The 17,118-nt window shown below is 41.3% G+C and overlaps 1 protein-coding gene across 1 annotated transcript; it reads right to left on the reverse strand.

Moving 5' to 3' along the window:
• Positions 1 to 216: 216 nt before the first annotated feature.
• On the reverse strand, positions 217 to 14,079 carry mmp2 (matrix metallopeptidase 2). Its single transcript, XM_083901177.1, has 13 exons — positions 13,746 to 14,079; positions 13,352 to 13,578; positions 12,273 to 12,421; positions 11,397 to 11,525; positions 10,774 to 10,947; positions 9,847 to 10,020; positions 8,841 to 9,014; positions 8,522 to 8,677; positions 8,250 to 8,376; positions 3,907 to 4,043; positions 3,258 to 3,417; positions 2,829 to 2,938; positions 217 to 1,335 (listed from the first exon to the last, which is right to left on the reverse strand). Exons 1-13 carry the CDS (start codon positions 13,896 to 13,898, stop codon positions 1,232 to 1,234), a joined length of 1,974 nt encoding a protein of 657 aa, XP_083757303.1. The 5' UTR covers positions 13,899 to 14,079; the 3' UTR covers positions 217 to 1,231.
• Positions 14,080 to 17,118: the final 3,039 nt, after the last annotated feature.

A 17,118-nucleotide genomic window follows, 5' to 3' on the forward strand; every position in this document is an offset into this window, starting at 1 on the left:
CAGCAGTTCAGAGAGCTATTACTGCACCATAGTAACTGTCAAACTGAATCTGTGTAAATATTTAAGTCTAGGTTGTGTGCCTGTGTTAGTTTTTGTTATTCAATCAATTGTGTTTGTGTAAATGTACTGGCTGTTATTGGGGTTAGGGATAACGCATTGTTGAGGCTGTCCAAATGAATCAGTCAGTCTCACCGATCACTGATCGACATTATATTGACCATCTTTCATCTTTATTGTTGACAATAACAAAGTGCACAAGCATTTAAAACAACACAAAACACCAATACTGTATTGCTTAAACCCAGGGAAGACAATGTAAAAAAAAATACTGTAGTATTCTTGTCATGAATCCATCATGGAGCAAACTTATACAGCCACAAATGGCAACCTGTGCCTTTTATTCTTTCTGTACCATTAGTGAAGAGACATGCAACACGGAGTTGCTATGACAACAATCTGGCCTCCATATTCTTTGTTTACCTTATATAGTCCTATAAAAAAAAGTGCTAAAACCAAATTAAAAGTAATACCTGCGAATACTACCTTCTGAGGATACTAAGTAGTCCCATCAGACATAGTTACAATGAATATAAGTTGTGTATATGTGAATATATTTAGGACTATATGCAAAAGCAAAGTCTAAAGCACCATTTTCGGTCAGACACATTGTGCAAATTCATTCTTTCAAATGTATTGCTCAACAATGAGAAAATTAATTAAACGATATACACTGTACACTGGACTTAGAAGTAACTCTAAGCCAACATGAATTCCTCATATGGTGTAAAACAGCCCTTTTTTTTAATCATCTAATTTGCATAAAACAGCAACATCTTACAGCACTGCATTCAAAGCAGCGTGGACATACCTGATGCCTGAGTTTAAAAAAACAAACAAACAAACAAACAAAAAAACAGGGGTACATATTCTGCATCAGCATTCAATGTCAAAATCAAACAGTCATGTAGCAAATATCCAGTTGTCTATATGTTCAGGCTGTGTACAAGTTCACAAGGTGCCTTTCTACAAAGCTGGAGGCTGGTTATTCAGGTTGAAAGGGACACAACTCCCACAGAAGCGTGCATAGTTGCCAAGATACAAAAAAAAACAAAAACACATACAACAGTGTGCACTGCAGGGACCTCAAGTTGTGTATGATGTGATGCCAGTGTCCACATGAGGCCAGACAACATTACAGAAATTAGGAAAAAGCAAGGAATTCTTGAAACGCTCAACAACCGAGCCAGTCCTTTGTGATTTCACCCAGCTTGACGATCTTCAAGCTGCTGTCTTCCAGTTTGAAATAGTGGTTGCCTTTGAAGAAGTAGCTGTAATCTGTGAAAAAAACAATCACAATGCTCCAGTAAGAAATAGCTAATACAAAACAAATGAAAAACTACCTTCTAATATCAGTAAAAAATAATAATAATCAAGCTAATAAAAGCTAATGGATTAACTGTGCAGTCAGATTCAATCAGGATTTAAGCCTCTTTCTCCCTGGATTAAGTCAATCAGGCAGCATACAGTGGCACCTCTGTGGAACAGGCACAGACTTTCTTTATATGAATTTGTTAGTTCACTGTGCGGAGAAGGGGCTATGTGATGCTTCCTGGACTGTGGACTACGTTCAGTAAGTAGTCATGGAAAAATCCCTGGTTTCTTGCCATGGACAAAAAATGTACATGGCACCTCTTACCCCCAAGGATACATAGTCGACAGAGTCTCAAGAGGAGAGAGTTTGCAGCTATAAAGACAACATTTCATCACACTTCTTGTCCTCTAATGCCCTGCTCATAAGTACTATTCAGTCAAAGACATGTTTTGGGGAGTTGCAAAACAGATACAGTACTACATATCTACTTTCCCACTGTCAGACTCATCCGATCACCACTCCATTAAACAACCATGTCAGGGAACTACGGGCTTTGCATACCAGAAATAATTCTTTCCAGTCGTTCTTCTCTGTTGGTTTTATGGATCAGGTTTATGAGGCTATATCTAGCTACAGCTACCTGATTTTGGTCAGGTAGCTATTTAGACAACTATTTGTTCGATACCTCAACAGCTTTTGAATATGATGTCATGAATTTAAAAAAAACTATCTATCTATCTATCTATAAAGCAAGTTGCGTATGTCCGTCTGTGACAGGCATATTATTATTATTATTATTATTATCCATCTCGCTGACCGTTAATCAGATCGCCCTTAGACTTTGGATAAAGGTTTAGCATTGCCAGATGGTGTGCATCCTTAATTTTAATTTTTTTTTGAGGAATTTTAATTTTCGCTGATTTATCACGCTGCATTTTTGCTGATTTATCACGCTACACCAGGCAGGCAGTGGCTCATCAGCAGCAGCTGCACTGTCTGGAGCCGGGAGGTGGAGTGAAGAGGCTGTCCTCACGGTTTTCACACGGTTCACCGCAGGACATGGTGTTATACTGAAACGACGAAGTCGGTGTCCATTCACCAATACGCGAGAACATATTTATTTTGCATTAGCATGCTACTACTTTGCGGCTAACTTGGCGAATCTGTTTCCAAACGTAAGCTAGCGAGGCTACGATTAGCATTAGTGTAGGGCTAACACAAAACTATACAAATATACATAAAAAATAATACAAACACTAGCTACAACAGCTAGCTACGCTAATGCTAATCGAAAATGAACATTTGCGTTGTGCCTAATGAGGTTGCACAGTGTTTATTATGTTAGCCTTTACCTTCCTTATCATGCATTACCATAACTGAAAAATCTTCTTCAGCTCCCACTATAGGAATACATACTTCCGATGCACTATTTAAACAAAGAAATATTTTTTTTTACCAATGCCATTGAGACTGAAGGCAGCATCGATTTCGTCTGGGATGCCGTTCCATGAGTCAGCAATAAGTTTGGGGAAACCAGCGTCCAGTGTCTTCGTATCTTCATCGTATCTGTACACAGAAGAGCAGCAGTGCATCTTTTCATGAAGAAGTGCCTTGGTGTTGCCTCACATACACAAACAAACACTCAACACTCACACTTTTCCATGGAGATAAAACAGTCATCGACACTATGAATTGTCATGTTGTGCAAGGCCTAACACATCTGCTGTGCTGTTATGGTGCAGCTAAGGTCGTGCTGAACACTAAATGAAACCAGACGTAACTGTTAACTGAATAAGAGTTGAACCAGAGAAGCAGAAGCCAGGGTGTGTCAGACAACGGTTTTCAGCGCTCACCAAAAACGCTTGCATAAAATGTGGGCCCTCACCTCCAGAATTGGTCTCCGGCAAAAAGATAAGTCTTCCTGTTCTTTCTGAAGTTGAAAGCGGCATCAATTCGCTCCAAGTCTGCGGGAAGGCCAAGGCTGGACAGCCTCTTGGGGTGACCTCTCTCCAACTCATCTGCTTTGTAGACCCACATCTCATTGCCTGGGAGAAAAACACACAGTTACACCACGCCGATAGACGATAACTTTGACACAGGACTGGAGAACAACCCATATCTTTCATGAAATACTCATCAAATGATCTCATATGTGAGAATCTTTTGGGTATTAAATCTGCATAATAGCCAAACCAGCTGTTAACATCGTCAATATCTTCTGTAATTCTAATTAGTATTTAGGAATATTGAAATATTAGAGGCAAGGGATGCATCTTGAACCACACAACCACACACTTGAACACACACAACAAGAGTGCCAACATTCTTGCTTCTCCTAATGCTTTACCTCATGTTAATGGAAAAGTATCCAAATAGTCAAAAAGTAAAGAGATCTTTTCTTACTCATAGAAGTTTAACTGTCTGTGTCTCCACAGACACACATGGTTGATGGCTGCACAGTTAATGTAACATCATATAAACAGTGAGTCGTGTTTAATTCAGCTCTTCACAGTGACTTGTCTTCTCTCGCATACCTGCAAAGAAGACAGTTTTTTCCTCCAGTGGGTTTTCATAGGCGGCGTCTATCTTGGTAGGCAGGTCGGACCAGTAGGTTGCGACTAGCATCGGGCCTTTGGGCTTACTTCGGAAGTTTACGGACCTGAACAGGAACCTGGCAGACAGAGAAGAAGTCGGTGAGTGACTGGAAGGTAGAGAGGCAAGAGTTAGAGAGGAGCAGAGGGGGCTTGATGATGACATGGTGGATATGTGTGTGTGTGTGTGTGTGTGAAAGAGGGAGGTTGTAGTGCAAGTGCTTCACTGGCTGAGCCAGCCACAATGGCCTGATTCATGAGCATCTGGTTCTCGTCAGGACTAAGGCTGCCGACGCCAGCGGAACAAGACCCATCTTGCCCCGAATTTCCAATTCACAGCTGCACAACAACGATGGCTTCCAAAACTCTTTTCCACTGACCTATTTTTTAAAAAAGGCAAAAATCCAGTGAAAGGATGCTTTGGGATAATGATAAAAAAAGAAGACTTGAATATCACTCATATATAACACATGCACAAGCTCTGTGTGTCAGGATTCTGAACCAGACTCCGATTAATTACATCACATAGATCAGTTTGTTGAGCTAAAATAAATTGACAATTCAATTGTATTCATTTGATTTGGGAAATGTATGTATGCTGGAACTTGTGAGCATGTGATTTGCTGGAAATAGACTGAGACATGAAAATCCTGATTATTTACCTAAAACCTCCAAATTTTTCTTTCCTTATCTCATCAATGCACTAGATTTAAATATTATTTTATTGATATTGATTACAGTTCTTTGCCACTCTTTCGCATCATGCCTGCTTTCACCAGTGTCCCCTATTTTCAGCCTTCTTGGAGGCGGGAGCCACTTGACATTGGCCTCCAATTCTTCCTCCAGAGGCCTGTATTACTTCCTGATGAGTCCACCATTACTGGTTTCCACCTTAGTCTCTTGAGTGGCCCCAACTGTGCCATTTACAGCCGCCCACTCAGGAAATCAACCTTCACCTGTCACTTCCTTCGCCTGTAGAGAGACCCAGCCCTCTCTCCGGCTTCCAAGACGGGCATTTCAACTCTGTATCAGAAGTATTTTAAAACATTCAGTTGAAAAATGTATTTGGTCACAATTTGTGACCAAATGTGACCAATTTGGGACACTGGGCTTCCACATGCGACTGCAAACAGAAATATTAACAATATCTGTTGTAAGACTGATGAAAAGATGAAACTGAAGCTTAAAGGTGAAGTAAGTAGTTTATAGTGACATCTAGAGGACAGGCTGACATTTACAACAACAAACTGCTCCTCTGCTCACCCCCTCCCTTCCCTGAGCGCTACGGTATCCTCAGCCGGTCAAATGTCGTCCTCGTCGTCTTTCTAGTATTTCTAGTTACAGTTTCTAGTATTTATTCATATGTATAAGTGTGTCTTTTGTATATCGTATCTGCTCCGTCAGTGGAGGCGGGAAGTAAAGCGACGCTTGATTTGTTCTCTCGGGTTTGTCTATACAGTAGAAACATGGCGTCTCGCTACAAACTGTGGCAATGCAACAGCAGCCCGTGACCATGTTATTTTACATGACTTTTTGAAACTAGACAATGCAGGAGCACATAATATGTATAAAAGAGTGGATTTTGGCTCATATATACCCATAAATACTACACAGTGTCCCTTTAAAGGAGGTGTTAATTAAGCTTTTCCTTCATAGCTGATTGAATTGTGTAACAAATCAGGATTTGAATGGTGCTAACTTCAGCCAGTTTCTGGCTGCTCAGACTCAAACGCAGCCTCCAAACTTCTCTGTTTTCAGGGCTCAGATGACAAATGTATCTGAAGCCGAATTGATGTGTTTTTCAACAAAACTGGAAATGGACTTAGCCTCAGGCGAGACAACTAGAGAGTACAACCTTTGTCTATGCCTTCAACTCTGCCCGGCACAGTGGCTTCGGCCAGTCTGTTGTGCCTCCTGGCCATTGTCATTCTCTGTCTCTGTTCTGGCTCTCCAGCTCACCCTTGGCCAGTCTTCCAGCTGTCCCCCCGTGGTCCTTAGTCCATCCTTCTTCTCGAGCTCCAAGGAAATACAACATCAGGCATTTTTTGTCCAACACTGAACACGCAACTTCACTTACCTGTTACCTGCTGTTCTTGGGGATATACTTGCATCATGTGCAGTATAAAATCAGATTGGGGCTACAATTATTTTTGACTGACATCTTCACTAAAACAGTGTGTGTTTGGTTTAAGGATAATGACTGTAGGAAAAGTTGTATTGTTCCAAACAGCCTGAGGCAATGGAAACTTTTTTTTATGATACAGGCACGTGTTATATTTTGAGAATTGTTCAAAATTACAGTAATAAGCACACGAGGAACATAATTAACAGGTTGGCCAAACTCTTCCTGTGAGGCAGACTTCATAATTGAGTTCTCCTTAAGCCTCCAGACACGTTCTAATGCTGAGTTTTGTTCGACACCGTAAATATTGCTGAGCCTGCAGAAAAGCAGGGGATCAAACTTTTCCAAGTGAAAAGTCAAGCAAGAATAAGTCCTGGAGCCCAGAGGGCATGGCTCTTTCTCTGAAGCTTAGTCTGTACCGGCTTATAATACTGACATAGCTTTCAGGCAGCTCATTACGTTACTGTGAAGGTCAGAACAACAGGCTTCCGCTGATATTTAACTAATCTTACATTTGTACGGTAAGGGACATTGTCTTTTTCCTCAATTTCTTTGGGGATGAGTCTTCTCAAGAATTGACACATTGGGTTAGGGTTAGGTTAAAGTCAAGTCATATCATATATATTATTATTACAAGTATTATACTTACAAAAGAGAGGTAAGAATAACATTGATCTGCTGAACCAAACACAGCATGGTTTCGAAAATCTGTTGAATTTGGCCAAGCAGAAGACGACCGAGGAGCGGGTCATCATACAATCGGAACATAGGGCAGTATGTTTGCATCGGTGTCTCAGATTAAAAAAATATAATAAGAAAAAATAATAATAATAGAAGAACGCCGATGATGTGCAGGTATGTTTATCATTCTTGTAACTCAGGCTGTGGCTTTAAAGTCTCAGACCAGTTTCATTTCCAGCACAAAGGCCAAACTTTCACGCTCCACGGAGCACACTGTGAGCTCATGTGCCGCTCTGTCGATCACTGCAAATGTGCGCACAAGAGCCACCGTACGGTGAAAAGTGATTCTGTTTGAAAGCAAGGATTTGTGTTTCTCCCTGTTATTACGTTCAGGGGGGATTAAAAGCAGGCAAAAAATAATGACTACACTCTTTGGTATGAAGGTCTGCTGGCCCATTTATTTAGGATCATTTCCTTAGAGGCACAGTCCTTTAAATTCTGACATTGCAGAGTCAATATTATACAGCCAATCTAAGGGGCTTTATTGGAATCGAATACACTATCCATAAGGATGTTTGTACAGGTGCTCTGCAGCAGCCTGAATGGACATGCGTTTCAAGTTTTTGAAGCAGAAAGTTACTATTACTATTAACAAAGAAGAACAGCTCCGTCCACGTCAACAAAGACGGAGGAAGAAACGGCTAAGAGAGTGGGAGGGGGGTGTTTACATCCTTTCTGGCATAATAAGGTCCACTCTAGTTCCCTGTCACGGCTGAGAAAGGAAGATTTGAGCAGTGGCGTCTTCTGCTTGTTGCACAAAACATGCAGATTTGGCGACCCTCATAAAGCAGTAGATGATGAGCGAGTGAGTGTTCTGCAAGTGGGAAATGCAGTGACTCTCAGAGAGTGTTGAGCAAACTGCACTACATGAAAGTTGTACTTGACGGTCAGCTTGTAGACACACAGTCATCTTTCAGGACTTCGGAATGACTGGTGCCAGTGGGGGAGAGGAGGCCTGTAAACTGTGTTTATGTCTGATGACTACTTTGGCTGTCACTGCATGTGCAGATGAATAGTTTGCTACTCCCTATTACCGATTGTCACATCATGAAACACACAACATCCAAACCACAATCTTCAAGACTTGAAGACTGATATGTGCAATAATTAACGGGACGCCCCCCGTGTCAAACTCCATGTTTTTGTTAGGAGAAGATTATTATGAAATGCCAAAGAGTAGGCTGTCTGACATCACATCACACATCATAAAGTGGGCGATTGGGTTTTGTTTGTCAATCTTCCCGTAGATCATTTCTGGCAGATTTTTTTTTACAGCGCTTATAAGTTTTGACTGAGGCAAATATGGAGCTGATGAAATCATTGCACCTCACACTTTTGGAAAATATGATCAAGAGCTTTAAATTTGGATGGATTGTTCTAAGACTAAAACATTACTAGTTTTGTTGTTGTGTGATGTGATTACCTGTCCTTGAAGAAGAATGTCTCTCCTCTGATTTGTGCTACTGCATCAAAGACCATTGGCTCCTGACAGATGTCCATTGGAGTGACTGGACCTTGAGTTGGAGGCAGAGGCTTGTCTGTGGGCACACCTAATTTTGGGAGATTAACAAGAGTATTTAAACGTTGATGGATAAATTACACACTCAAAGTACAATTAATACTTCCTGGTTTCCAAAAATGTATGATTTGATCCCTGACACATGCCATCCCTACACATGACATTTCCTCTCTCACCGTAGAGGTCCTGGATGCCGCTGATGTCGTCGTGAGAAAGTCTGAAGTCTTTCGTGAAGGTGTAAACGGGCGCCATCAACGCTCCAGGGTCCTGAGAGTGCTCCAAGCCAAGGGCATGACCGAACTCATGGGCTGCCACCAGGAACAGACTGTAGCCTGAAAACATGTGACACAACAAGAGTCTGAGTGAATGAGTGTGATGAACTCATCATTAAACACTGAATAAAACCACAAATTCCAATTTTTGTGAGTGAACTATCTTCCACACATTCCTTTGCCTTATGCTACTCCCACACAATACTGCCCTCTGCATTCATACCTTGGTCAGGACAGAAACCCCATTTACGGTCGTCGTCGTAGCTCTTGGTGGTGGCGCACCACATCTTGCCGTCGCTGCGTCCAGATGAGGTGCAGGAATCATAGGTGTTGCTCAGAAAGGTGAAGGGGAAGACACAGGGGCTTCCATCAGCATTTCCTCCCACTGTTGACAAGGCTGGAGGAGGGGAAACAATACATAACATGCAGTGGAGTTGGTTTTTGGATTGTCCACCAGGGGCAATTTTGTTTGCAGCAGAAGTCACATGCCCTAGGTAGGAAGTAGGAAGTGAAGTAGTAGACGGTAGTGAGCAATAGCCTGAGTTCACCTTGTTGTTCTTTTAAACTCATTCACGAGCCGCAACTTTTCTCCGCAACACTCCGGTGAATAATATATTGTGAAATCAACACAGATGATTGACAACAACGTAATGAAGGCAGCTGGCACACAACATCAATACCTCGGCATAAAACCACAAAAAAAAAAACACACCCGCCCCAATTGATTTTCTTTCACAGAGATCATTTTCACTTTGGCAAAGACTGCTTCTGTTTCCAAGAGAAATCATATCTTATTCAACACCAGCTAAAGTCTGTACAACAAAGGTACATTCCTAATGCATTAAATAACGACAGACAAAAGCCCCAGTGGCTGCAACTTTCTGTCTATTTCACTATCTCTCCATCCCTACTTCCCCACTTCAACACTAAAACCAGTCCCACTGACTAAATGGAAAATAAGCCCTGCAACTGCACATTAAAATACTTTCACAGGCATTCAGCAAAAACCACAAGCAAGACTGGAACGCCCAGCTAGAGTTTTCCTGTAGACTGGCACATGATAGGGCATCACACACTGCACTTCAGATGTACTGCACACAAAGAGTCAAATGTCCTATGTGCATCTAAACAAACATAAAAAAAATTAAACACATCCATACACGATAAGTTAAACATGTTAATGACACGTTTTCACTTGGACGTCCCTGCAATGTGATGACACCACCTACCAGTTTCGGGGCAGAACCCATACGTCTTGTCTCTGTCGTAATCCTCGGTAGTGGCACACCAACGGTAGCCGTCATCCCTGCCCTCAGAGGTGCATCCATCATACTTTTCCCCCTGGAAGGTGAAGGGGAACTTGCATGGAGTGCCATCTGCATTGCCACCCATGGTGAACAGCACTGCAGATCAAAAGGAAATCAGCAGAAATATACTATTGATGACATACTGGATATACAGGATTGGACAATTGTATTTTTGGCACAATATCGCATTATTAAATTTCTACTTCATAGTTTTACAAACAGATTCATTGAAAACAATTGTGATCAATTTTGTTACATAATTATTGCAAACAACCAGGACCATTTGAGTCTTGAGTGGACAAAGAGGAAAAGAGAGGCAAATAAACCATAACAATAATTAAGATAATTGGAGAAATTAAACAAATTTTTACATCAACAAAAACAGAACAGGTGGCTCCATTACAGTCCTCCGTTGTGTTCACATCACATAAAACAACTTTGTACATGTGTGCTTTGGCAGTTTTGATGTACTGGGCATGTGATCATGTTAGTACCATGGACAGCAACACACAACACAGATAAACAAAATGTTTGAAAAAGCCCCGTCTTATTAAATGGGGGTGGTAACTTGGAAAAGAATTATTCCACACTCAGCTCCAAACAAAAAAAAAAAAAACAGTTTCCTGGCATACGGTACAACCTACTTTCTTTCTGTCCAAAATAAGCAGTGCAGCATAAAACATGGTGATAATCTGATACGAAGTATGACTTTGCCTCTATAGGAAACAGTGATTCTATTTACCAAACGTCTTCATGTTTTTGTGGCCGGGTAACGTGCGACTCACAGGACATCGCGGTGCCATGTTATCTACAGTGACAGATAGTGGTGAAACCGTGTGTCATACTTACATTCGTGAGGACAGAATCCATATTTGCTATCCTCATCAAAGTTGTAGGTGGTAGAGCACCACAGGAAGCCGTCGTCACGGCCTTGGGACGTACAACTGTTGTATTCGGTGCCCATGAACAGGAAGGGGAATTTGCAGAATTCTCCATCGGCGTTACCAAACTTCACCTTCACCACTGTGAAAGAGAAAGGATCAGGGCAATGCTTGTCATCGATATGAGTCATTGATATGACATTGCCATACCTGCAAGTTAACAATATGGACGTCGTTTTGAACCAAACGGAAGATTTTATACCTGCAAGCATCTCTACAATGTTCACTTTAAGAGCAAGAGTCTGACATTTCAGGTGTGTTAACCCAAGTGCTGCAAGAGGCATATTGTTTTTGCATGTGTGATAGATTCAGACAAGAGGATCTGGATGATGGGAAATGCAGACAACAATCTGGGTCAATGGTGCAAATATAAAATGCAGGGAATAGAGATCATATTTTTGTATTCAGCTCCCAGATGGCTCTGATCTGCCAAACTTCAGACACAATTAAAACAAGGTATCTGCAAGAAGTCTCCCATTATCAAACTGAACCCCAGGACTTTTTGGAAATACTCTTTTACACTCTCATTACCTTGGCCATCTCCCAGCGTCCACTGCTCATCATCATCAAAATGGGAGTCTCCTCCGATTCCAGCCCCTGGAGCAAAAGCGTGAGCCAAGAGGCCGTCTTTGCCGTCGAAGGGGTAACCATCGCCGTGCTCTGTTAAGATAATCAATCAATATCAATTTTCAGGTACAGCTGTCTGCCAGTTAGTTAATCAATAAGTGCCAGTTGTGATACGAGTGTTTTTGCGACAAAAACACATGAATAATGTGGAAATGTGACATTTGCAGGCTTATTTAAAGGTCAAAATGTTTCTTAATGATGCTACAACAACAGTTAAAGGCTTCTACAGTGGTGGCTTTTTCAGCTGCCCTATAACGGCTGATTTTTCCTTCTCAAATATCAAAATCAAAATGCTTATTTTAGCTGGACTGAGCATAACAACCGGTGTCACAACCACAATTCCCATTGTTTTATACGGCGTTCTTTGTAAATTGACTGACAGCGTGTCGAGTCACCAAAACAGAATGTGTTATTGCTCCATCACCACTTCTGTTGAGCTGTTTTTAAACTTGGTAAAGTTTCAGTCTCGCAAGAGTGGAAAGCAACTTCACCGAAAACAAAAGATGGATGTCTTAGTGCTTAAATTGTTTTTTTGGGGGGGGGAGGGGGGTCTTTGACTTTTTATCTTGAGATGGCCTTAGTGAGTGTCTCTGGAATCTGAAGATTATTCACAGTTTTCCATATTCCAAGACAATCAATCAGAATGTGACAGATGGAGAAGGCAGGGTTGGAGAAGTTGATTTTTGATCACATAAACTCCACTTGAGAAGGGAATCTGAGTTGAATTGGAGCATTTTTTCAAGAATCTATGCACGCTCTTGTCCCTACACACTGGCATACCATTGCGCCCGAAATTAATCATGATGTCAGCCTCTCCGTCCATGAGGCGGGTGAATGAGAGCGGAGTCACATCGCTCCACACTTTGAAGGCTCTGAAGAAAGCATCATTTATGACCTCCTCATCCAAATCAAGAGAGTATCCCAGGATTCTGTGGAGCAAAACAGAGGAGATTCACTCATGGGCAAGTAAAACAAAGATAAAATTCAATGTCACTGGGTCTCCTGGAAGAGAATCCAGCAAAAGACAGAATAACAGAACATGAGTCATCGGGTGAAAAATGCCTCCCGAAACAATGTCCAGCCGCAAACTGTGTTATGCGCCTGTCGACACCATCCTTTTTCCTGAAAACAGTCTCCATGATCTCTTGCTTGTTATTGTCTTTGGCTCGCAGACTCCCCCCCCCCCCCCCCCCCCCCCCCCCATCACAAACACATGTTGCAGACTGGCTGGAAAGATCAGGGCTTCACACAAAAACCGCTGATATAAATAAACCCATTCCATAAAGCTCAAAAAGCACAAAAACAAAACACCTGGCACATACTGTGTAGGAATGCTGCTGTTAGCAAAACATGACTGGTGGGGGTGGGGGAGGACTTGGGGTTATGAGTGTGTGTGTGAGGGAGAGAGGGTCAGTGGGTGGAGTGTGTGTGTGTGTGTGTGTGTGTGTGTGTGTGTGTGTGTGTGTGTGTGTGAGGGAGCAAGCTGTGGTCTCTAAAAGAAAACAATCAGTGGCTTTGAATTTATACATTTATACACAGCTTTGGGAAATAGACCCAAACTTGACGACTGTGGTGTTATTGTGATTCATTCTAAATATTATCCCTCAGTATGCTCAGTAGTTGAGTCAGGGTTGACTCAACTACAGTATTTAAACTTTATTATGTATAAAGTCCTGATGTCGAACATAGAATCTCTCCAAAATGTTAATTCTCCCCATTTGTTGAGCATAATAAATCAGATTCAGAGTGACCCCGTGGCCCCCAGGTTGTCATAAATGCCTGTTACAGGAAGTCACTTTTTGGCACTTTGACCACAGTGCCTCCTTGGAAAAGGATTAGGTCAAGTTATTTCTCCTGACCTGTAGGTGACGTCTTTCTTCTGCCACTTGGGTTTCCTGTGGAAGAAGTTGTAGTTGGCCACATCTGGGACGCCACAGCGGGGCTTTTTCATGATTTCCACAGTTTTGGCATCGATTTCTCCGGTCTCTTGCAGGGAGAAGAACTTTTGCATTTTCTTCAGCGTGTCCTTGAGCACCATGAGGTTACATCTGTCTTGTGGGCATCCATAAAATTTATTCAAATAGTGCTAAAAGAGAAAAAAAATATATCAATACATATTTGCAGTCATTTTAGTTTTACTGTGCAATAGATTTATGCAAGAAAATACCCTATAGTTCTAAAAAAAAAAACTGTTTATTTACAGTTGACTGACCCATTTCGACACTTTTAAGAAAACAAACAATAACAACTTACCAAAGCAACCTCTTTGTCTGTTTTGGGTGTAGTGTCGTCGCCAGGAAACCTGATAATAGGCGACGGGGCTGCAAAGATTGCTTGAAAAACGAACTGAGCCAAAAACAAACTGAGAACAATCCGACGACAACTAAGTATCGCCGGGAAACCCATTTTCCCCAGGCAACCTGAAGAATCTGAAATGTGGAAAAAAATGTCGTTCACTCCAGGCTATGATCCGTCCAGCAGGTCAGTTTGTGTTGCCTCTGCTCCTCTGGTGGTGTTTTTTGTTCTTCCTTTTTCACTCCTTAACGGGACATCCTGCAACCTCGGCTCTATGAACTTTCTCAGTTCTGCTTGCACAGGCACTTTTTTCCCCCCTGATGCGCATCTGCGCAGTCTCCAGGTTGGGACAGAAGAGGAGGAGGAGGAGGAGGAGAAGGAGGAGGAGGAGGCCACAAACACAGGAATAACTTCATGCTCACTCATGTGTTTGGATTTCTTTGCCTCCCTTGTGTTTTTTTTGCTGAAAACACAGAATTAACAGAGATTACAGTAAGATGTCGTCGGGTAAAAGACCATGATGTCATCATAACAGCTGATTGATGGCTCCTCGTTAAATAAACATAAACATTAAATAGTTTCTAATTATGGAAGAGTGCGTTTGGTTTATTGCACTGTAGCATACACACACTGACAGGTAAGTATTTGCTCATATGGTTTGCATAATTGCAATAAAATGTTTGTGATGATTCGTGCACTTTTTAAATCCTCACATACAGAAAACAAGCGTTCGTTTATTTCACCCTGTATTTGCATACCACACCTTTTTAGGAAACTTGCAATAAGCAACCACTGACACAAATGTCCCAAGATCTTAATGTTGCCCCATCTCATCTGTTGAAGTAGGATTTCATTAAATTGCACAGTAAGCATAAACTTAAATGTTGACATGGGCACCAAGAGGTTAATCCGTTTTACTTTACAGATTCCAAACTACATTTTTATTTATTTTTTTAAAGTAAAAGTCACATGTTTTTTAAACAATTTGACTAGAACCACAGCGACACCCAGTGGCAGAAGGGTGAGACAAGATTTGAAGAGCTCTGTTGACACCTGGTGGCAGGGCATGAAGACTGAAGCCCTGTGTTTCTTTCAAAATAATACACAATAATAATTTATATATTTATATATATATATAAATATGTATATATATATATATATATATATGTATATATATATATATATATATATATATATATGTATATATATATATATATATATATGTATATATATATATATGTATATATTTTTAATAATATTGCTTATAAATTCTAATACACTCACACTTACAACAAGGATGTATGTAATTCCTGGACATAAACTCGTTAAATAAAAAATAAAAAATGATATTGCAGATTAAATATTTTCATATGATGCCAAAATTATCAGATTGCCCCCCTTAAAAACATCTCTAGGATGCTTTGTGAATACAGGGATGACCTAAACTGAAGTAATCTTAATCTTAGTTCCACATTAGATGTTACTCACATTATTTTTTGTTATGTTGTCAGCATTACAATAAATGTGGGTTTTTTTCCACTGAACTCTACAGATGTGAACTAATCAGCGTGTTGCAGGCTGCTGACTCATCACTCTCCGTGTTGTGTTGCAGTAAAACTGGGCCTTTCTCAGCACTTTGTTGATGACTCACAACTCCTGAACTCCAGACAATTATTAAAAAAAAAAAAAAAAAAAAAAAAGGGTTCAGATTGGGTTGATTGAGGTTACAGCAACAGAGAGTAGTCAGTATGTTTGACATCACTGCCCTCTGGTGGCTGACCAGGAACCAGGCAGCCCCGTCTGTTTCTTTGCTCCTTGGAGCCAGTCTTCTTCACTGTGCTGTTGTCTAGGATGTACTCTAACTGCCTTTGACGTGTCTTTGTTTCCACTTTCATACTGCTCTACTCTGAGCAGCATTTCAGAGTGCACTCTTTAATAGAGAGCGCTGAAGGACTTTTCTTGCAAAGAGATCTGACAGCTGGATGGCTCGCAAACAGGATTTTGTGGTATTATCTAGCAAAGCAATTTCCTCTCCCTTTAGCCAGAGTACAGTTAATTTTTCATAGCCAGGGCTGCTGCTGCTGGTGGTGGTTGCAGAGTGAATTTAACATCCATTTGCCAACAATATCCAGGGCCTGTCACTTTGGAGCAGGAGCTTTATTTCATGCACTGATACGTGCTGCCATCTCCTCTAACTGACACACTTGCAGTGATCCCTCACAGAGCCGGAGGAACAGAATAGCTACCTATTAAATGTACATGGGCCTGCCTCTGTGAATAGAAAATGCTAAGATGTGAAAAGTTGAGCCACAGCTACAGTAATTGAATGGGTTTGTCCACATATGAATGCGGAAGGAGCTGTCATAAAGAGATTGAGATGATAAGGTTTGATTTGCATGTAAATTTATTTATTTTCTTTTGTTTGTAACATGGTAACATCTGACCGCTTGTGTTTGTGTGTCGATTGCAGATGCATCTCTTCTGCTTGTGTTTGTTTGTTGCTGAAGTGGCCGACACAGTCCATGTTAATGGAATGGTTACACACTATAGAGCTGATTTACACACTCACTGAGACTACAATTCCAGGAATTTTGTGACGTCCCAATGAGCGCGGAAGTCAACGGCACGTGTTTTATCTCAAAAACATGAGTGAGTCATCTTTTTTCACACTTTGTCAACAGATAGGGCCTCTAGAGTCCCAAATATAAGTATTAAAATGATTAAATAGTTGATTTTGCATAATATGGGACCTTTAAAATCACCTTTATTCCCCATTCTGTAATGCAGCTTGAACTTCATTAGGTCGTGTCGACCATGTCTGAATGCACAGAGTTGCTGTGATGTGATAATATACTGTACTTGCATTAACTAGCAGTTGAGCAGTTGTATCTAAAAAGGGTGATGATGATTGTAACATGAATCTCGTCATTATAAACAACTACTTCTTAGTTTAAAGGGGTGATTTCTACATGTTGTCCACATGCAACTTAAAGCTTCAATATGTTCACTCTGGTCCACCAAACACATGTAATTAATTATGACAGTGAGTTGGTTCCTCCAGCATGCCAGCGTGGCCTCCTCCTGTGACCGGGATTGGGACATTCTGGACATGAAGGCCAGTCGTATCATGGTGCTCCAGCTGGCTCCGGATCTTCGGGCCCACTTGATTGACCCTGGTCCAGCAGAACAGACCGTAGGCCTGGATGTCACCTCCTTCGCTCACCCTGGTCCTCTGGCTCCTGCAAGGACCCAAACAGATCCTCTGATGGGTCATCAAACCAAACTGTCCGTATGGCTGGCTGGCACCAAAGTCATGAATAATCACAAATAT

The sequence above is a fragment of the Microchirus variegatus genome, assembly GCF_963457635.1.
Source record: "Microchirus variegatus genome assembly, chromosome: 14".
Taxonomy (NCBI): domain Eukaryota; kingdom Metazoa; phylum Chordata; class Actinopteri; order Pleuronectiformes; family Soleidae; genus Microchirus; species Microchirus variegatus.